General features: G+C 40.4%; 1 protein-coding gene across 2 annotated transcripts; it reads left to right on the forward strand.

Annotated features, from left to right (window-relative positions):
- Window positions 1–5,640: 5,640 nt before the first annotated feature.
- si:ch211-216l23.2 (uncharacterized protein LOC565061 homolog) lies at window positions 5,641–21,448 on the forward strand. Of its 2 annotated transcripts, none has more exons than XM_021597033.2 (9): window positions 5,641–5,896; window positions 9,796–9,882; window positions 11,537–11,613; window positions 11,704–11,824; window positions 14,959–15,158; window positions 18,220–18,498; window positions 18,758–18,919; window positions 19,069–19,329; window positions 19,718–21,448. In XM_021597033.2, exons 1-9 carry the CDS (start codon window positions 5,844–5,846, stop codon window positions 19,753–19,755), a joined length of 1,278 nt encoding a protein of 425 aa, XP_021452708.2. In that variant the 5' UTR covers window positions 5,641–5,843; the 3' UTR covers window positions 19,756–21,448. The 2 variants fall into 2 exon arrangements, with proteins under 2 accessions (XP_021452708.2, XP_021452717.2); XM_021597042.2 differs by having other exon boundaries at window positions 5,643–5,896; window positions 9,799–9,882.
- The last annotated feature ends 1,827 nt before the right edge of the window (window positions 21,449–23,275 follow it).

Here is a 23,275-nt window from a genome sequence, read left to right on the forward strand (position 1 = left end):
TAGGTATTAATAAACGTTAATAATCGATCAAATTGATCACGGGGCGATCTGTATTCGATAGCAGCAAGTCTTGAAATCATCGTCCATTTTTTTAACTTTCATAATTTCCTGGGTGCACCCCAAGACAGGAAGTGCCTATACGTCATCACACCAAGGATAAATGTACAAAGAAATGCCAGTATTGGCGACATCGTGTGGAAGCTGTAGGCGTTGTAAACGGAACCGGATCTATTTTCTTTCGCCTTAGACAATTCAAAGACTGGCGGATGCATTTTTTTTGTGTGTTTTTGGTGAACAGTTTTCCCTGGGATTTTTACTCCTAAACACGCTCTGTTATAGCCACAGACACGATTTTACCAGTTTTAGAGACTTCAGAGTGTTTTCTATACACACATACTTATCATATGCATATACTATATTCCTGGCATGAGTAGCAGGACTTTGAAATGTTGCACGATTTTTAACAAAAAGCTGCGAAAATTCGCAGCATTAACAGGTTCTCTACCTACATGTACATATCACCTCAATTACCATCGACTAACCGGTGCCCCCGCACGCTGACTCTATACCGGTACCCCCTGTTTTTAGCCTAGATTGTTATTTTTCTGCTGCTGTTTAATTATTTATTTTATTTTCTATTTTCTATTTTTTATCTCATTTTTAATTAACCATTTATTTTTCTTAACTTCTTAAATCTTGTTGGTTAAGGGCATGTAAGTAAGTATTTCACTGTAAGGTCTACACCTGCTGTATTTGGCGCATGTGACAAATCAAATATAAATTTGATTTGAATCTCCAGCATTTTTGCCACCTGACCCGTCATTGTAAATAAGAATTTGTTCTTAAAACTTGTTATGGCTGCAATCCCGGTAACGGGATCGATATGACAGCTACCAGTGAAAATAGAGGGCGCCAAATTCAAACCACAGAAATCTCATAATTACAATTCCTAAAACATATTATATCATTTTAAAGCTATTCTCATTGTTAATCCCACCAAAGTGTCCGATTTCAAATAGGCTTTTCAGCGAAAGCTCTACAAACGATTATGTTAGGTCTCCACCAAACCACAATAAGCACAGCCATTTTCCAGCAAAATATGGCATTCACAAAAAGAAAAAGAAAATGAATCACTAACCTTGAATTATCTTCATCAGATGACACTCATAGGAATTCATGTTACACAATACATGCATGTTTTGTTTGATAAAGTTCATATTTATATTAAAAAATCAGAGTCTACATTGGCCCATTAGATTCACTAGTTCCAAAAACATCAAGTGATTTTGCATAGCCACATCGTTTCAACATAAATACTCATCATAAATGTAGATGATAATACAAGTTATACACATGGAATTATAGATATACCTCTCCTTAATGCAACCGCTGTGTCATGAATTTCTCCAAAGAAATCAGAATCAAATAAAAAAATCCAAAATCAGGATTTGGCCTTGGGAAATGGGCTACGGGTAGGTCTAGTCCGTGAAACAACGCCTACCCCCATAGCCTACAGATATTGTACTCTTCCCTTCAGAGTTTACAGTACACTGGCAAAGTCAGGTAGAAATATCTTGTGCCACTCACTACCTGGGCTAAATCTTAGCCACCAGAGCAGGGGTACCCAAATTAACTGGTTGAACCCTCTTTTACCCAAGAGAGAGGCTAAAGAAACATCAGAATAATACCATCAAAACCACACCGGCCTTTCCAATTCAAACAACAACTAAGATCTGATGAATTAATAAACAAAATAATAAATTGATAAAAGGATGAAAAAATGGGTGTGCGCCTCACACAGACAGAGGACGTGCACGAGAAGCTCTCGGAGCTCCGAGAGGTGTCAACGAACAGAAGAGAAAAAAATGTTTATTTTTATTTGATTTTATTGTAACCAGACACAAATGCAAATCAACAGCAAAGGTAAAATGAAAAATACATCAAAATATATTTAAGATGAAAAACTATTCAGAAAACAGACATCTGAAGGAGATAACCACCCTAAGTGGTGACCTGCGGAGGCAGAAGAAGGCTTTTTACAAAGCAAGGGAGGATGAGAAACCAGCGTTGAAGGATACCTGATATTAAGACCTTGTTACTTGCACATGAAAAGCTTGTGCCGAGGTGAGTATCATGGCAGGGACAGAAGGAGGCAGATGAAGGAGAGCATTGATTTCCACAAAGATCCTCCCAATATCTCTCAAAACTCCTGGGGTGACAAAAGATCAGGAGAACTGAAAGCAATAAAGAAAGAGGTGGAGGAGCACATTTGTGGAGTCCACAGCGACCTCAGATGTGAGGACGAGCTAGAGGAGATGGCAAAACTCATCAAACCAGATGAGCCCACCATCCCCTTTGAGGTGTCGTAACCCATCTGGCAGGAGGTAAATTACTTTCTCAAGAAGGCCAGAGGAAGATCAGTGCCCGGGCCTAATGGTATTCCATACAAGGTGTTAAAATACTGTGAGAGGCTCAAGAGGAGACTCTGGAGGCTGCTGAAAGTGGCTTGGAGAAAATATTATCTTGCAGAAAGATGGCCAGATGCTGAGGGGTGTTTCATTCCAAAAGAAGAAAACTCCACAAACATCAAGCAATTCCAAACCATCTCACTCCTCAATGTGGAAGATAAAATCTTCTTTGGAATTCTTGCAAAGAGGCTGACAACATTCATGTTGGACAAGAACTACATTGACACCTCAGTACAAAAGGGTGGAGTTCCAGGAGTGTCCGGCTGCCTTGAACACACGTAAGCAAGGAGATCTGGCAGTCCTGTGGCTAGACCTAACCAATGCCTACGTAACCATACCCCACAATCTGGTGGAAACCACACCCAAACCCACCATGTTCTTGTGAGATTGCAGAAGCTCCTCCAGTGCTACTTTGACATCTTAAAGATGCGCTTCATAAGTGGAGACTTCACCACCACATGGCAAAGGCTGGAGGTAGACAATGTCACCGGGTGCATCTCAGTTACTCTGTTTTCTGCAGTGATGAAACTCCTTGTCAAATCAGCAGAGATGCTAAGAAGGGGTGTAGTACTGGCAAGCGGCATCCAGCAGGCTCCAATCAGAGCAGAAAAGTCCGTTCCAGGAGGCAGATGGATTCCGGAAGATCTGGTAGAGCTCACCAATTGGGCCAGAATGGTGTTCAAGCCTACAAAATCCAGAAACCTAGAACTGAAAAAGAGGCATGTCCAGGAACGGTAAACGATCTATTAAGATCAGAGAGGAGACCATCCCCACTGTCAGAGAGGAGCCTCAACGACAAAGAGAGTGTGAAAGAGATGCTCTTGCAAGTCAACCTTTAGATGACATCAACTTCTTGATGACTCAACTTGCCACTATTTGCCTATGAGGTTAAGCTTTCAACCATGGAGGCTCTCGAGAAGAACATTAACAACTTCCTCAGGAGATGGCTGGTAGTCCCAAGAAGCTTCTACGCCATTGACCTGGCATTGATTATCATGTCACCAGAATAAGACCCTAGACATTTATTGGAAAGGAGCATCAAGCACATCACTTTGCACTTTCACCACCCTGTGAAGTTCATCATGATTTATTTTGTCTGTAGTCTAATAAACTGCATACTTTCCTGACCGGTCATAGTGGGAGGACCACACAACATGTCTTCGCATGACTCCAAGTTTACTTTGATATGATGGTTATTATAACAATATCTGGATGGATGGATGGATGGATGGATGAATAGATAGATTGATGCATAGATAAATGCCCCATGACTGTGCGACCTAATCATGATGAAACCTGTATTCAATCAAATAAGCCACACGTAAGCCATTTTATTTTTTGTTAACCAAATTCAACACTCTCATTTGTATTTATTATGGAACCCTGAGCTGCTGCTCTTCCTGGGGTCCAGCAACATAAGACAGTTACATACAGTTTAAAATACTATATGACATTACATTTCATAACACCTTGCCCAACACATTCAGTGCATTCCCTCAGGCCACCACCACATATTTACAATACAACATCCATGTGCACGTGTGTGTAGATTGCGTGTCTTATCATGTGCATGTGTGTCTCTGCTTGTATGTGTCTCTTCACAGTCCTCGCTGTTCCATAGGGTGTATTTTTATCCCTGATGTGGAATAGAGTTCCATGTAGCCATAGCTCTATGTAGTACTGTGGGCCTCCCATAGTCTGTTCTTGACTTGGGGATTGTGAATAAACCTTTGGTTATGTCTTATTTGGTATGCATGGGTGTCCGAGCTGTGTGATAGTAGTTTAAAACCTCTTAAGCGTTGCAGTGATTTCACTCGCTGTAGTAGCTGACATGTATAGTTTTGAGTCATCCTCTTATATAGCCACTCTGGCTTTACACAAGGCCAGTGGCATGCCATAAGTAAAGATTGAAAAAAATATGGGGCCTAGATAGCTGCCCTGGAGAATTCCTGATTCTACCTGGATTATGTTGGAGAGGCTTCTATGAAAGTACACCTTCTGTGTTCTGTTAAACCGGTAACTCCTTATCCACAATATAGCGGAGGGTGTAAAGCCATAATATATATGTGTTTCTATCAGAAGACTATAATCGATAATGTCAAAAACTCCTCGCTTGGTGAGTGAAAAACATGAAAAAGCAACACCTACTGGAGAAGATGTTGGGCCCAGTCATCTTGCTTCGCCTATTCCTCTCTGACGGTTTCTTTTAAGATTCCCAGTGACACAGACTCGGTGGAGAGCGTGGTGAAGCAGAGAAGATGCTGTCTGTCCTGCTGAGTTTGGATGCAGAGTCTTTATCCGACAAGGTCAAGTTATGATGTGTCAGTTATCCTGTGAGAGCTTTTGTCCCGAACCCATTACGGTATTTTAGGTGCCAAGCTTATGGTCATGTTGCAATAGTGTGTAGGAGGGAAATTCCTAGATGTGAGAATTGTGCAGGAGCGCATGAGACAGAGGAATGTGTAGTATCAGTGGGAAAAGTTGTGTGTTAACTGTAGGGGTATCCATGGTGCATAGTGCTGGAGATCAGAAGTGTCCAAGGAGAGAATGGCAGGTTGAGGATCCGATAGGGCCAAGTAGTGGAATAGTGGTGAGGTAATGGGTCTATGTTAGTTGGTAGGGCAATGTTTCTTCCCTTTTTCAATATATAAATATATATATATATACATATATATATGTGTGTGTGTTTTATTTAACCTTTATTTAACTAGGCAAGTCAGTTAAGAACAAATTCTTATTTACAATGACAGTCTACCCCGGCCAAACCCAGACGACGCTGGGCCAATTGTGCGCTGCCCTGTGAGACTCCCAATCACATCCAGATGTGATACAGCCTGGATTCGAACCAGGGACTGTAGTGACACCGCTTGCACTGAGATGCAGTGCCTTAGACCACTTGAGAGCACAGGAGCCCGTTTCCAGTCATTTTTCCTTCCCTTTTTGTGTCACAAAGTGTAAAGAATTCACACTCCAGATCAGTAGACGGGAAACACAGGGCATGATGACTTACGAGGCCGTGACCGGTCTCACACTCCAGTGCAGTAGGTGGTGATGTATGCAGCTTTCAGTTGGTTGCGATCTGCCAATTCAAATTTAAAGAAGAAGCCTGTGGCTGTGTTCGAGAGCATCAACACGACTACCCATTGACTGATTTATAAATCACTTTGCGTTGTAAATAACGATTCATTATTATTTGTAGATCAGTCCGAATGTACCACATGATACATTGCGGTTTTGATCCTTTCAAATACGGCCTGGTTATTTAACCTACGTTAGGGCGCACTGTTAGCTAGCAAGCCATCATTCGTCTGTTTGGCCAAATACTTATTATTTTCCACGGTTTATTTAGAGGTATTCCCACTTGACGAAAGTGCAATGTCGTCGTGGGCACCAGGCGGCAGACGGCCTCAACCCAACCCAAATGGAGGGTAAGTGGCTAGCTAGCGTAGCTTGAATCAGCCTCATTCTTGCCTGATTAGCTAGCTAACTAGCTAGATATGAAACTACCTATAGCAGAAGTCATATCTGGAGCCTAACTAGCTAGCCAATTAACCGGATAACTATTGTATTGTGGGTGGGTGTGTGTAACGTTTTTAGCTTAGCTAGCTAACGCAGCTATCCACAAAGGAATGGCTAACGTTAGATGTTCAGAGTATGTGAGCAGAGTTGAGCGGTCGGAAATCGTTTTCCTACGGCACTCCACGTACTCTCCAGCGACACTGCTAAAAACTGCTCTTGCACAGGAGGAGGGGGGGGGGGGGGAATATTGCCGCGCCAAATTCGCTCTTAAAATTGAAATCACAATTTAACCAACCCCCATCTATTTGTGTGGCTACATGGACCTAACATTCGGTTTTGAAGTATTGAAACCAACCCATTTGATTTCAATGAATGTATTTTAATAAACATGAAAGGGTGACTTTAGAAGCGTTGATCATTTCAAATAGTCTTGCTACTGTACATGTTTTGTTAAACAGTATAGCCGGACAGGTAGCCTAAGAAGGAACGAAAATGAATGTAGGCTATATTAGCCTATTTAACTATTTTGTTTCATTTGCGAGTCCGACACACTAGACTGGCAGGAACATTACGATCACATAATCATTTAACGCGTTCATCATTTTTTTATGTAGTTATTACAAATTGATTGTTTATTTTTTTTACGTAGTTATTACACACTGGTGTTTCATATGTTATAACGATTCGTCGATAAGAATGTTATGATGCTGGTAAAGTTGTCTCGCGCGCACCTACAGTGCTGGCCATTAACATGTTTTTTTTTAATATAAGCTATCTAGCTCATGGATGCAAACAATGTCCTTCCCCAAAAAGATAGCAAAACGTAATCTGTTTCAGTAGTAGTTAGCTAGCTAACAATATAGCTAGGTGTCATCATCTAAAATAACCCTAAATTATAAGACACTTCTTAGAAGCTAGCCACAATAAGTATTAGCCACAATAGTGGTCTTTGCAGTTAGCCTTCAAAATATACGTATGTCATTGACAGTGATGCAAATTAATACAAATAGTAGAATTATGCCATAATTGAATAAGCCATGCTAAACAAGTTTGGAATGTTATAAAATCAACAAAAGACAATCATTTGTTAATTTGACAAAAAATCTGTTGAAATCACCCTGGATGTATTATACTTTAGAATTGCACTGGGGACATATTTATTTCACTGTACAGTCTGTCATTGATCCACAATCCATAGGTATCAGTCTACTCCGTGACACCCAGAGAATTAGTGTCGTAGCTCTTATTGCGGGACTCTGAAACATCTGTGAATTGAGCCACATTTATTATCAATCTATGTGTATTGAACACTATTCCAGAGGAAAACCAATACTGCGTGGATGTTTTTGAGTCTGATAACTCTAAGGACGTTGGGGAAAAATATATTGGGTGTTGAGTAGACTGATACCCCATTTCATTGATCCTCAACTCTTAGGTAAAACTGTACAGTGCAAAATGAATGTCAATAGACACAATAGGTTGACTGGGGTGTGATGTCCCACGAAAAGAACTACAACGCTAATATTTACGTAAACTCTTCACAGTTGTGTTCTGTGTGTGTCACCTAGTAGACTAATACCCTATTTCATTGCTTCACATTCCAACCTTCTTTAACATTATCTAGTCTAAATATGGTATGATTCCACCAATTGTAACCTTCTGCATCACTTTCAAAGAGGTACTTTTATTTTGAAGGCAAACCGCAAATTCCACTATTGTGCCTAATCCTTATTGTGGCTATTTTCACAACACGTAAACTGGTACATCGAGCCTCACTAGCCAGATGAAGCTAGCTGGCTGATTATAATGTTAGCTTTGGGCATCAGGGTTAAGTTGCTGACTAGCTATTTATTTTCATAAACTGAAGTTCAATTTCAATAGGCGAACAACAAGTGGCAACCGAGCTAATACTTACTCACAAGGATTCCTAAATCGTTGCTAAGAATAATGAAAATGACTGCAGGTTCTACTGGTCATTGTTTTCTGTCAGGTTGTATTGGTGCTAGCTAGGTACCAAGCTAAAGCTAGCTACCCCAGAAGTTGTGGTTGAACAAATGATGCTTTATTATTGACGCAGTATTGTAAACACGTCGTTCGTGGCCGGTGTTTACATCTTTGCATACTTTTTTTTGTACAGCTTTGACAGTGCTACTGTATCTTTTTTGACACGCAAAGACCCAGACAATGTTCCATAGTATGTATGTCGTGAAGCTAATGGCAGTGACACCATTACTGTGTAACTCCGGTAGGGCAACATCTGAAAAGTAGCCCACTTGGTAGTGTGTACCAGTGCTCGACCAGTCGGCGAAAGCCAACGACAGAGAGCGGTTGATTGTCAAGGGAAATGAATTCCATTATCTTGGCTTTAATGGATTTAGCCTTTTTGTTACTCTTTCAAATGACTGCTATATCCACACAGCAGACATTATGGGCTAGTTTAGGAATGCTGTGTTGCATGTATAGTGCAACATTTTCCATGGTGTCAATACGTCAATACGTCACGTTATATAGGTTATATAGGTATAGACATCGCCCGATACCGATGTTGGCATTTTTTTGCTAATTTCGGCCGATTCCGATATGTTCACCGATATATCGTGCATCCCTACTCGGTACACATGGGACAGAGACACAGCAAGATTTATATACATCTCTGCTGTTAAACTAAATGTTAGTCTAAAGAAATGTGACAATGTCTAGATGTTTATATAGTGGAGATCAAGTTTATAAATTGCTGGGCTGATGAGACAGTGGATTGCACAGTCAAATGGAACAGAGTAAATAGGAATTTTTATGTCAGATTTAGCTGGTGGTTACTTGTGGAATAGACACCGGCTGAAATGCAGTTTTAACCCATCAGCATTCAGGATTAGACCCACCGTTGTATAAGTAGAATTAAAGAGAATTCTAATGAAAAATGCCTAACTAGGCTGTCTACAGTGCCTTTGAATTCACTTTTAGAAACACGAGTTTGGCCAGCGTCTATGGCTTCAGGCTCATGCAATGGTGCCTGGTGAGCAGGCAGCGGAGAATACTCTCTTTGCGCTTGTAGAGCCACTGGGGATGCTAAACACCCTTCAGGCCACTCTAGCTGGGCAGGGATGGAGAGTTTTTATTTATTTATTTATTTTTAATTTAAAAAAATATATATATCTAGCTAGCTAGCTAGGCCTGAAGTTTTTTTTTTTAGGCAAAATGGCCCTATCAAAATGCAAAGCTCATTGAAAGAGGTAATATGTCAGGCCTATTGGGTCTAAAATCAATGATTGCCTATTGTATAGATAATAGAATGAAAATGAGCTAAACTTTAAAGAGATCACATTTTTTATTTATAAATACTTTGCTACAATGACACAGCCAGCTACCCATCTTTTTTTCATGTTAGCATGTGCACATAGTTCACATCATGCTTTCAGGATATGTATTTTCAGATTCCACAATGATTCTTTAGTTGGTGACACTGCATCACCGCACTCCCACTCTTGGTCCTTCTCATCTTTCTAAGTCACCTTGATTTTGCACCTGTGTTGCGCCTGTTTCTTTATGAATATATTTAGCGAACTCCATGACAGTAGCTAAAGCATGGGGCTGTAACGGCACACAAGTGGCCTACAAATGCATTCTGGGCCAGGCATGCCCTGAGCTTGTGAAGTGAACAGTACTGGAGAGGCGAGAAGTCCGACGCTCCAGCCTTTGGGGGGGAAACTCGCTCTGCGCTCCAGTCAAATGGGTCAATCTCCATTCCTTGCTCCGCTCACGTACTTATTGCTGTGATGCTAATAGCTGGCTAACTCTAAATCTCCTTCAGCAGTGTTAAACCTCTTCGGCCTTTTCGAAGACCAGCACCATACCCCGTGAGAGAAGACCGGACCGACGACCACAAGGATTCTGAGAGGTAGTTAACATTGCAGCTAACAAAGGGTGGCTTTGTTAATTTTACTCTGGAGTGCTAGAGTACGCTCTGGGCGTTTTTGTAAATTCAGAATGTTGTCAGATTCTCTGTTTGTAAATTGAGTGTTTCACTCTCGGAGTGTTCCCAGTGCACACTCGACGCTCTGACGGGGGAGTAGGGTTGATCCGAGTTTTCTGACCTCACAACGGCAGTCAAGCACCCAAGCTAACTGGCTAAAGTTGTCTAGCTTGCTAGCTATGTTCATACACAAATGAGAGAACACCTCACCCTGACCATTTTACTCGCCCTAGCCAAGCTGGTTAGGCTGTTTTCATGTTAACTAGAGCGTTGGTGACTAACTGTGCTGCTAACAACAATTTATTTCCTTTTTGTTTCTGACTTTTACTGACACCGGTTATATTCGACGGTCTTGTACGTTCGTAAATTGATTAGTTAATCTGCGCTCTGACAGACTTAGACGAGACTGCTCTGAAATCAGATTAGATAGCCAGAGTGAATTTACGAACACACCCTAAGTTCCTTGATTGACTGTTGATAAATGTTCATGGCAGGTTTTGAGGGTAGTGGACTAAACTCAACTCTACAGGACGTGTAAATGCAGGCTATTTTCTTTTTATTTACTTCGTTTTGTCTGATGTCGGAGCTCCAGTCCAACCACACTAGTTGCCGCTCAACTCCATCATAAATTGTGGAGTGTAGTTGGCTAGTTCCGCGGATATCAGTCTGAAACAAGTCTCTGTAAAAAAATAATAATAATAAGACACGATAGTCTCTACAAGCAGAATGTTGAATAAACAATATTTACACTTCCATTACTGGTTGTGCATGCTGCTGGTCCGTCTGGCGGTAGGTGGAGTTAGGGTATCCACAGGAAAGTGTTGTTTACCCTACATTGCCGGTAGTTTCTGTCACTTGTATTTTCAATCTGTTGACGCATTGCATGTGATGCACAATATGTAAACAAATCTGAATGTCGTTGACCAAAGCACTTTTCTAGCAATATTGGCCATATTGTGCAAGTGTTTGTCACCTGCGAATTGCATCATTATTGAAAATAAAAAACAGAAATACAAACTATACAGACCAACGTACTGAAGGTCTGGTTGATAACAGTTCCCTGTGGATATTTTGTATCCAATTTACCTCCGACATGGGGACAAAATCGGCAGACAACCGGTAAAGTAAGTTGAAATGAAGTTTGTTTCAACATTCTGAATTTTAATGGGACAGTGAGGGAATGCTGAGCCTGCATGTTGGTGTGTAAGTATTTCACTCTAGTATTCTAAAAAGGCTAGTTTGAAGGTCATGATGCTGTGTGGTGAGGTGGCGTGTCAAAACATGCAATCAAATGGTTTGTGAATATGTACCATAATCTGCTAATGTCAAATACTTGTTATGATGTCCGCTCCATCTGAAGAATAAAGTAGGCACACCTGTGTGTAGGGTGGAGAAAGGGGTGAACAAATGCTACAAAGCCTAGTGAGGTTTTTGTTTTACGGGGGAGCTATTTTTACTGAAAGAGCACAGCATGACATGTTAATCTCTGAAGTCATACAGTAGGCCTGTACTAATATGGTGCATATGTCTTTGCCATTGTGAAAGCCACTTCATGCATGAATGTCTGTGTTACTTTCAGTTACGAGGAGTTAGACCAACACCATGACTACTCCGGTAACAACATGGACTATGAAGGATATCAACATCAACAAAATGGTAAGATCACATTTCTCTTATGTGGTCTGTCAACTAAATACATTTATTTGCCAACGACCTGTTTAGAAAATGTATTCTCTCCCTTCTCAGCTTCTCCCAAAGTTTACAATGCAGCTGACAAACGTAGCGCCCTCTACCAGCGGTTCTATAAGCAACTCCAGGAGAAGACACCTGCCGACTGTGTGGTTCTGTCTGTGAGCAACCAGAGCACGTGAGTAGCTCACCTTTAAGAAAATAGGGTATTTATGCGTTTTGGATTTTCCTTTCGGCAATATTTTCTATGCCCTTGTAAGGGGAGGTGCATGTGTGTTTCTCCAGGAGTGAGGATGGAGAATTCAGCAACTGTGGTGGTTGTGTCTGAAAAGGAATTAAAATACCCATACACCTGTTGGGGATGACTTGTGTGGGAATTTAACTGTAATCGCCAAGAAGAACTATGTATGAATGGCAACAACCTGGAAAAACTAAACTGAAGTCAATTATGAAAATTATGAAAGGTAAATGTAAAACTATTGTTTTAGCTTATCTAAACGGGCCAAATGCTACTACTGTTCTTTTTTTGTTTGTTTCTTACACACTTGCATAAACTTCCATACTACTCATGTCTGTCTCTCCAGGTTGGCTGACATTTTTTTTTTTAAATCTACTTGTAGAAAACTGCCCCCCTGTTTTATGAATCAGTCCCCCCCCCCCCCCCCCCCCCCCCCCCTAAGACCAATAGTAGTTTTTGTTTTCCTTGCAATCACTTATAAATGAGTTTCTTCACATGCAGAAATTCAAACTCTCTCTGCTTAAAAAAATATGAATTGCACCATCCTCGGCTTAAAGGAGATTTGCCATATCAACATCTCCTGTGAAGCCAGATTTTCGTTCAAATTGCGCCCAGTTAATTAAACTTGACTAACTCTATTAGGGATTGTTCGATATACCATAATATGCCAACTTGATTTGTTGAAGATACATATTTGGTTGATTCTTGACATAACCATCAAAAACATGAATCCAGACATTCACCACAGACACTACAGAACAATCAACAGAAACATAACACAATGTGTTATGAAAACTAAAAACATCTTGGAGAACATCACTTTTTGTTGTGTTCAAAGTGCACTCTCAATTCTTAATCTGATCATCATCGGTCTGACAGTGAATATTGTACACACTTTTCTGGAATGTGTCACGTAATACATGTCATGTAATACATGCGTATTTAACTCTACTTTTCACCCGTTCATATATTTCATGAAATGGGATAGATGAGTTAGCCATCCAAACTCATGAAACGGAATGAAGCTTTTATATCCATCTCTGAAGAAAATGTAGAAGTTGTCCAGTTCTTGCAGCAATCGAAGAGACTGAAGGTCCATTGACCTCCATGGGTTCACTCTGCCTTTTAAAATATAAGTTCTGTTACAATGAAAGGCTAACTTGTTTTAATTTCATACTGTAAGTAGCCTGCTTTAGCACTGCTTTGGTAGCTACTTACACCTGTAAATAGTAGTAACAGGATGGAATTGCTGCCATTTTTAAATGATTGTATGCTCCCCATAAAACACTTGCCATGTCTACCCCTAGCAAACCTATTCAATTCCCTGCTCAAAAGTGTTATTGCAACACTCACATAAAATGTAACAATGTTACATTTGAATATAGCCTACCAAAAAATGCCCTGTGTAGTAATAATAACACTATCGGCTGATCTTTTTCCCTTTTCTTCATAGTGTGCTATAAAGTTATGTTTTCTCAGTGTTATATAATGTAAACCCGGATGACCTATGCAACTTCCATCTTTATACTGTTAACTCACGCTCATCTTGACCCTTGTGGACACGACACATTCAACTTGCGTCTTTTGAAATGCTCACCCCTGCCTAAACGTTTTGCTGATACTTTCTCTGAGAAGAAAAGACCTACAAACTAAAAACTGGTGCCAAAAGATGCTGTTTTGTGGAGAAATTCAATAAGTGCCGTGTTAATTGACAGTAGTGTTCTTACTGAAGCAGCGTTTTAAACATTCATCAAAAGTGTTATGATGTGTACCTGTTGTGGGCTTTGAGACATCACTGTCCCACCTTCCTCAACATATTGTATGTTACACACACAGTAGTGACTGTAGGTTCAATGAAGATTGTCACTGGTCAATACTGTTCATGCTCTTTCAATACTGTAGATTTATTTATGTTTATAAGCATATTTAAATACAAAATGCACATCAACAGAAAGAACTCACAGCAGGCTGGATTTAATCACCTTATCACATACATTTTTATAATATTAGGCCTATGGATATTAGGCTTGGGCGGTATCCAGATTTTCATATTGCCATACCTTCCCTTCTCTCATCCCGTGATTTACGGTATTACCGGTATAGCACACAAGAGGGTGCTAAAATCACAAGAGAAGCCCATTGGGCCTCTGTTACCAGACTACTAAAAATATGCACAAACTAATAGCGAAATCACATAAGACGCTTTTAGTATATGCTAACGAGCAAAAAATGAACAAACTAATTTGCAAATCCAGCACAGTTGTACAAGCATTGCTCATAGCTACAGAATGTCAATTTCGGTTGAGTGTTGACATTTACAAGCAAAAGTGAATGAGATACATTGTTCAAATGAACAAAGTTGTGATACATGCTTTTCTGAAGGGAGAGCAGCATGTGTACACGGAGCACAGGGGAGAAGAACGCAGGAGAAAAGCTATTAGGAAGCACAGGGGAAAAACAGCAACTGTACAGAACTCATCCAGAGATCTGACTACTGACAGAAAGCTTTTTATAAGATATCTGATGGCAAACATTTACTAGTGAATTGCATAGAAGTGTAACTTCACCTCGTGTGATGCACAACAGAGACTCACCGATATAGAAAGCTATGGACTCACTAGCTCCCATTGTGCTATTTACAAACAAACACATGACTGGATCAACTTTTCTGGGGAAGTATGGTAAGCTTCATAATGTGACAAGTGAAATGATGAACGCATTCTGCTTTATCTCCTAAAGTATTGTACAAGTTGACTGCAGGTATTAACAAACAAAAACAGTACCTACAAATATTCAAATGTATTGATATCGCATGGTTTTTTCCAAATACCCCCAGTATACGGTATACCGCCCAAGCCTAATAGATATACCAGGTTATCCTGCTCTTCACTGGTCACTTAACTACACCTTGATAGGAGTTGTGATTCAGTTGAGGTGTCTTTGTGGTTGATTGAAGCCAGGCCTGGACATGCTGCCACAGCACAGCGGTGCTGCTCTCCTCTCACACGACATGCCTGCGCACCCCTCGTTTGTGTGCAGAAGTCAATAACCAGCTTTCTTCTCTTCTTTCAAAGGGATTACCCCAAATCTATAGGCCACTGTTTGCAGGACCGTGGCCTCTCGGTGGAAATGATTTACCTGCAGGCGGAGTCGGGCCTGACCCGGGCCCTACAAGATGTCCGCTCCGACGGTTCCCCCTTATGTATTCTCGTCGAACAGACTAACGTAGCTCTGTCCTCGTGCACAGTAATCATATTTTCAGAATCACTCAAAAGTAAGTCCCCCACAGTCACCTGGCCCCTTCTAACTAAACAATTAAAAATGTATCTCTGAAAGAGCAACAATACCAAGTCTCACACTCCTGATAAAACCTATTTTAATTTAGATAATTTAAGGGTGATATATAATATTAGGCCTATGGTGATTTTAGTTTAATTCTGTAGTTGAGTACTCAGCAGTTCACATTTGACCCACTCATCAGAGGCTCTCACATTAAACTTAATATTAATTTAGGTTTGAAATAATACTGACATATATATACAGTACCTGTCAAAAGTTTGGACACACCTACTCATTCAAGGGTTTTTGTTAATTTTTACTATTTTCTACATTATATAATAATAGTGAAGACCACTATGAAAAAAAATATGGAATAATGTAGTAACCAAAAAAGTGGGAAACAAATCAAAATATATTTGAGATTCTTCAAAGTAGCCACCCTTTGCCTTGACAGCTTTGCACACGCTTGGAATTATTTCAACCAGCTTCATAAGGTAGTCACCGGGAATTAATTTCAATGAACAGGTGTGCCTTGTTAATTTATGGAATTTCTTTCTTTCTTAATGCGTTTGAGCCAATCAATTGTGTTGTGACAAGGTAGGGGGATATACAGAAGATAGCCCTATTTGGTAAAAGACCAAGTCCATATTATGGCAAGAACAGCTCCAATAAGCAAAGAGAAACGACAGTCTGTCATTACTTGAAGATATGAAGGTCAGTCAATCCAGAATATTTCAAGAACTTTTAAAGTTTCTTCGCGTGCAGTCGCAAAAACCATCAAGCGCTATGATGAAACTCTCATGAAGACCGCCACAGATAAGGAAGACCCAGAGTTACCTCTGTTGCAGAGGATAAGCTCATTAGTTACCAGCCTCAGAAATTGCAGCCCAAATAAATGCTTCACAGAGTTCAAGTAACCGACACATCTCAGCATCAACTGTTCAGAGGAGATTGCGTGAATCAGGCCTTCATGGTCGAATTGCTGCAAAGAAACCACTACTAAAGGACACCAATAAGGAGATGAGACTTGCTTGGGCCAAGAAACAAGAGCAGTGGACATTAGCCCGGTGGAAATTTGTCCTTTGGTCTGATGAGTCCAAATTTGAAATTTTTGGTTCCAACCGCCGTGTCTTTGAGATGCAGAGTAGGTGAACGGATGATATCTGCATGTGTGGTTCCCACCTTGAAGCGTGGAGGAGGTGTGATGATGTGGCGGTGCTTTGCTGGTGACACGGTCTGTGATTTATTTAGAATTCAAGGCACACTCAACCAGCATGGCTACCACAGCATTCTGCAGCGATACACCATCCCATCTGGTTTGGGCTTAGTGGGACTATGATTTGTTTTTCAATAGGATGTTGACCCATCACACCTCCAGGTTGTGTAATGGCTATATAACTAGAAGGAGAGCGATGGAGTGCTGCATCAGATGACCTGGCCTCCACAATCACCCAACCTCAACCCAATTGAGATGGTTTGGGATTAGTTGGACCGCAGAGTGAAGGAAAAGCTGCCAACAAGTGCTCAGCATATGTGGGAACTCCTTCAAGACTGTTGGAAAAGCATTCCAGGTGAAGCTGATTGAGAGAATGCCAAGAGTGCAAAGCTTTCATCAAGGCAAAGGATGGCTACTTTAAAATATATTTAGATTTGTTTAACACTTTGTTGGATACTATATGATTCCATATGCGGTGTTTCATAGTTTTGATGTCTTCACTATTATTATACAATGTAGAAAATAGTACAAATAAAGAACCACTTGAATGAGTAGGTGTGTCAACTTTTGACTGGTACTGTATGCACGTATCAGTCACACTAGAAAAAGTATTAATTGCTTGATATAAATCCTCAGGAAATGTCAAACTAGCAGATGACAAAAAAAAAATACATTGTATTATATATATATATTTTTTTTTTTACATTTTAATGTCTTTTTAAACTACTATTGAATAGTTTCTTAAAGGTGTACTATGCAGCATTTTATATCAGGCTTAATACCCATGCCGATATATCCTCCAAACCACGGCTTCTCAGGCATTATCACTTAAATCATTTTGATTTCGGGGGAATAAGACTTAAAAATACCTGAAATAAATGAGTACAATTTATATATTTTTTTGTGAAAGAAGCAGTATTGTTGTTCGTACCTCTGAGAACGAGAACCAATCGTGCAACAGGAAGAAGCTGTTTGTGTACATTGAGGGTGGCCAGACCGTCCACTTACCAGTGAACAAGCAACTTTACAGCTTCAAATGATGTTCAAAAAATGTTTTTGTCTCAATGATGTATTACTTTAATTTGACCTATCCTAGACATGTAGGGCTATTACTAGGTGGATACATCATGTAAATTATATAGCCTATGGCATTTATATCAATAATGGTAGTATCTAAATCATAACAGCTAAATCATGAACAGGCCATATGCTTGTATTTCTTTAAATATTATCAACAAATACTATTTAATAAGTAAAATTGTTATTGTACTGTTATTTAATATGAACTTTTTCCTGTTCAGCACATGTGTGGTTATGGACCTATATCATATAAAAAATGTTCTCTGGAACTGAAGTACATAATCCTCAACTCTCAAATGATCCTCAAAGATGCCTTTCCTTAATCCACATACAATGTTATCCTTGAAGCGATACTGCATGTCATGCAAAATCTGTATAGTGAAATAATACTGTGTAGTTAGTATTTATGCACAAATGGATAACTAACCTTTTTCAACTTTTATGCATAAAACATACCAAAAAATACATATTTGCTGTACATCAAAGTAACATTCACCTTATCAAATATATAATACCAGTATTCAAAGTATATGTATTAAAAACATTGTTTAAAATGTGTTAATTTATTACTGATTATTACATATAAATGCAATATGAACTGTTTTGAACACAAATGGCATTGCATTTTCACTCAACCCCAAAGTAAAACCCCATATCAAAATAAACTTGTCTGAAAGAAGTGGGACATATCAGAGCAAGACCTCCTGTATGATTAACTTATATAATGTCTTAACTTTTAACCTTCAAACCCCTCTACTAGTCCACCGCAACATGCCCAAGGACCATGCCATGGACTTTGTGATGGCGGAATATGGCCGTGGGCTTGGGGAGCGGACGCAGCAGAAGGACCCTGCAGCAACAGGGGCGCGGGCGGCCGAGCTGGTGGATGACTACCTGGAGAGAGAGAAAGTGGAGAGGCATGCTGTGCCCTCTGACACCCGCCAGCTGCTCTTCTTCCTGGCCGAGGGAGTTCACCTGTACCCCGAGGAGCTGAGCACCATCGCGGAGTATCTTCGCAACCGCCAGGACCATCTGCAAGGTGCAGCCACACAACCATAGTGTCCATAGTCTTTATGCACAGTACAAGCTTTTTATTTAGGACAGCAAATGAAATCTCCTTTTTTTTCTAAGAATTTATGTGATTGTTCGTTGTCTCTAACTACACCATACATTGCAATTTGTTAATGGAAATACAGCATTCTTAGATACTAAAGTGACAATGCTGAGTTATAATTTGTCTATTTTTAGGATGTTATACACTCCTATAAAGGGTTGTTCTAATGTTTTCTCTTTCCCAGCCACGTCTGAGACTGGTGATGGCCCCCGGCCTGAGAGGAAGAAGATGTTGCCTCCTGGTTTAGGTAAACCTCCACCGCTGCTACCCACCCCCTCAGGCCCTCATGGCAGAGAGCCACCCCCTGGGATGGGAGAGCAACCTGTCACCCCCCTCATGACTCCAGGTGAGTTACCATTCTCGAAAATAGAAATGTTCTGCAGGGCAGATGGGATCGATATCAGATGGGAATGTTAAAATCAATCACTCATGAGTCACTTGTTATGGCTATGCTTGTATATGTAAGTGTTGAGTCTCTCTGATCTGTTTTCTTAGGCTCATACCCCAAGACCAAGCCCCCTCCACTGCTGTCCATGCACCAGGGACAGGGGCTACCTCATCGTCCCACTCATGGCCCCCACGGTCCACTACCTCGAGGACCCCCACACCACCATGGGCCCCCTCCCCCCCGAGGGCCCCCTTCCGCCCGTGGTCTTCCACAGAGTGGCCCCATGCCCCCACACGGCCCCAGAGGAGCCCCACCATCACTGAAGAGCCTTCACATGGGACCCCAGCCTGGGCTGCTCCCCTGTCCAAGTTAGTCACATGGTTTACTGTTCTACTATTTCATGCCCTTCACGTGTCATCTTAGGTTAGGCTCACTAAGAGCCTTGGACCAGAGCATCAGAGTGTACTTAAAAGCAGCGGGTGGCAGTCCTATCGCCTCGGACCACAAAACATCAGACATTATCTTATTTTAATTTCCCAATGCTTCTACATGTTGAATTGTCACTGTTCTTCAACACCAAGCACATTGTTGACTGCACGGCCAACGTTTGTTCTAGAGTTTTCCCTCTTGTCGTCTTAGGCAGGGGTCAGCAACACATTACAGTACAATACAACAGTAGCATTTCTATAACATGTCAATATCCACAAAACTATTGTACATTTAATCCAATCATGTTCCTGTCTCCTGTCTGATCAGGTGGTCTGCCTCCACACCCTAACACACCCAGGCGCTGAGAGAAGAACACCTCTAGACCACCATGGACAGACAGCAGAAAGCATTAGCGCTGATCAGAAAACACTGTCATACTGGCCTGAGGAGTGGGATCTCCTTCAGCTCAGTGCCCTGCTGCTGCTCTCTCAGGACCCCACACTACCACTCCTCATCTCAGAGCCCTGTATAGATAGTGTCTGCATCCATAGTTTAGCAAGCTGAAATGGAATGTTGGTTTTATTTGACTATTTGGGAGTTCAGAGCTCAATTTTTTTGAGTTGACCCACAACGATGTTCAGGAGCCAAGTCAGAACAAATGACTTTTTTTTTTTATTGCATTCTCAAATTCTTTTTTTTTTTTTTCATTTATCTGTTATTAGTTTTTATCTGAAAATTGGCTATCAAATATTATAATAAACAATAGATTAAAGGCAAATCAATCTCATATCTTTTGCGATCATCTCATCACACTCAATGGTCTGTCTTTGGATTTTTCCTAGGAGGATCTGATGCCAGTATGCGATCAATTTAAGAACATAGTAAGAAATTCATGGTAAAGTCTGCACCTGTTGTATTTGGCGCATGTGACAAATATAATGACATTTTAATCTCGTGATAAATATGAAGGTGATATGTTCAGGAGTAGGTCTGAGCATGTGGTTATCGACTTCAATATTTATTTAAAGTAAATTGGTAATGATACTGGAGTAAAATTAGCTAGTTAACAAGAACGGAACTCAGTTTCTTAGGCTCTATTTTAAAATATGTTCTACAGGTGTTTTATTAGAATAAAACATTCCATTGTAGCTTTTTAAGTTGGCGGTCTGAGAGAAATGAATGCTGTTTTAGAGAACTTAATGTTAATTCCTTTTTCTGTGTTATCTCCCATGATCAAATAAAAAATGTAGCCCCAACCATCACTCAGTGTTTAGGACAGTATAAAAGGTGTGACTAAACAGTTTCTGGCAGCTGTTTCCTATTGGGAACCCTCAGTATGTGCACATGAAAATTAAGAAGTTATTGTGGAGATGTTTTTTTTTACATACACGGTACTATATAAAACATGAGATACTGTGTGTATCTAAGTCAACCTTGGCAGTGGTCTGATGTAACTTCAGACAAGTTGTAGTACTTATCACTAGATGGTGCTATAGATCCATTCAACTATCATCTTTGAAACCACTGCATCGCCAATATCAAATGTGTTTTGTCTTCTCTGACATTGAAAGGCTACAATCAATTTATTTGAATCAGAAGTCCCAGTTATTTTTTCATTGTTTTTGCAACAAGCCTGTAATGTTGTTTTGCATGAGATTGTTTCCTTAGTAATTACTTATTCTGTGTCAGTTTAAGCGAACGAAGCACCTCACTGAATTGATTATTAAGATTAAAGGAAATAATCTTGTTACTGAAAGTGTTCTGAGACAGATAAAGGTGCCAGACTTTTTGAAAATGAAATCAATTCCTCTTGAATTCAATTTTCATCCATTTCATATTGCGCTTCATGTCAAAGTGTACACCATTGAGTTTTCTATGTGGGCATACACAATAGATGTCTAATAACAGTAGTGGTGGCTCTATTCAAAGTTTGAAACAAATAACTATTTTCAGAGAAATGGCTGATGTCCTACAACAATGCTGAGAAAGAAAGACATTGTCGGCTAAGATTCAGACAGTATATGTATTTCCAGTACATTGTCGATTGTACAATGCTTGCAAAGTGAAAATCAAATATCGATCCTGTTTGTTTTGTCCTTTGTCAGTGTGTGTCTTACAGGATGCACACATCAAATCAAAGTTGATTGGTCGTGTACACAGTATAGCAGACTTAGTGGGTGCGGCCAAATGCTTATGTTACTAACTCCTAACAATGCAAGAAAATGTCAAACGGTACACAATTATTTCTGTTTTGAAATGTCGGAACAAATCCAATTAATTTGATCATGGTTAAGTTGTGTTAGTATGTGGTTGTGTTAGGTGATTGTGATGTAGTGTTCTGTTTAGGAGTGAGTGTGGCATACAGTCACTGTGAGTGGGTGGACGTGTGTGGTCAGGCATGTTCTCCAGTTGTTTTTGTCTCCCAACTCCTGATCACAGGCCCTCGGCTGCAGCTGTGAAGAATCCATCGACTCTCAAAGTAATGGAGAACTGTTTATGCTTCATTTCACCAGCTGAGAAATGTTGATTGGAGCTTTGTGGGAGAAGGGAAAAACAACATCCTATAAATCAGTTGAATGGCTAGACTGAAACATGGATAATCAGACAGACAGATTGACAGATCAACCGTTTGAATACAATCTTTTTGCACACATACCGAGAACTTCTTACCCATGTCTTTGCACATGTAGCCCATGTACAGTAAGTAATCACCTTAGATGCACAGCAACACCGCCCTCCCGTAAAGCCTTATACGTTTACTTTCTACTTCTGCGTTAGCTTCACAATTGGATATCAATCAAAATGTATCACTATGACTATTCCTGGCACCACTGTGTCAGAATTCACAGGATCTGATCTGCAGTTGGCTCTTAATGGGACTTGTTTCTAAATTACCTTAACCCCAAACTGGGCCTGTGTGTGCTGCTGAGAATGAGATCTTCATTAGGATCCTCCAGCTCTGACCCCCCCCCCATCGCCACAGATGAGTGCCAGGTAAGCACTCTAACAGCCAAACATGTTGATAGTTAGACCCGTTATTGGAAGGTGTTATCACAACAATTAACACTCCAATGTGTGGGTATCTATGGGTGGGGTTGAGTGATTTGGGGTAGGTGGCTTTGTGTCTAGATTGAAAGCCCCCTTCTCATTTAAATGTGACTAAATGCCTATGAGAAAGCCTCTAGATTCTGAATGAGCACAGTTCTGTAGGGTACATTTCATTTAATGGTATTTAATATTGAGGGGAAACGTGCTATAAGTCTGCATGTATTTGTGTATATGTGGTATGTAGTGTATGCATGATATTAGTCACCCACTCTGACGCAGTAAAGAGAGATAAAAGGCCATGTATTTAGTGTTTCCATCCATTCTTCAAGAGATTTCTCTTTTTCTCCACTGTGTATTTGGCAAAAACGTGCTCCTCTTTCTCTCTTTTTTTCTTTATGTTTTTGGTTGGCTTGGCTGTGCCGCTGTTTCTTCGTTCCTCAGCATCAGGCCCCTCTGCACAATGGGCTTTAATTGGGTTAAGTTTGTCCGCCACAGATAACATTTATTTCTGTTGAGAATAAAACAAATTGCTGGCGCTAATGGCAATGTTTAATGTAGCTCTTTTTATTATGGATGGAGGAAATTAGGAGACGACTCCCTACAGAGAGCTGATGTCGTGGGAGTGTTGCAGCTCATCAGAAAATCATTTTCACTGGAGTGCTGTCATCCTTGCCACTCCCTCCTCTTCCCCTTTTCACTGGCTGCCTGGCCCCTGCATAAGATAAACATACGCCAAAAACACACATAACACAGTATGGGAAGCAGAAATCCCATTGAATGTGTATTAACACAGAAGTCAAGGATTTAATTAAATATTCTAGGTGGGGGGAAAAGATG

This window comes from Oncorhynchus mykiss, chromosome 1, assembly GCF_013265735.2.
Source record: "Oncorhynchus mykiss isolate Arlee chromosome 1, USDA_OmykA_1.1, whole genome shotgun sequence".
In the NCBI taxonomy this organism is placed as follows: Eukaryota; Metazoa; Chordata; class Actinopteri; order Salmoniformes; family Salmonidae; genus Oncorhynchus; species Oncorhynchus mykiss.

What these genes read in the sequence shown, in the direction of transcription:
- si:ch211-216l23.2 (XM_021597033.2), top strand. Translation starts at nt 5,844, where the DNA reads ATGTCGTCGTGGGCACCAGGCGGCAGACGGCCTCAACCCAACCCAAAT. An exon ending in CAACCCAACCCAAATGGAGG is followed by an intron (nt 5,897 to 9,795) that starts GTAAGTGGCTAG and finishes AATCTCCTTCAG; the next exon opens with CAGTGTTAAACCTCTTCGGC. An exon ending in TCTGTGAGCAACCAGAGCAC is followed by an intron (nt 11,825 to 14,958) that starts GTGAGTAGCTCA and finishes CTTCTTTCAAAG; the next exon opens with GGATTACCCCAAATCTATAG.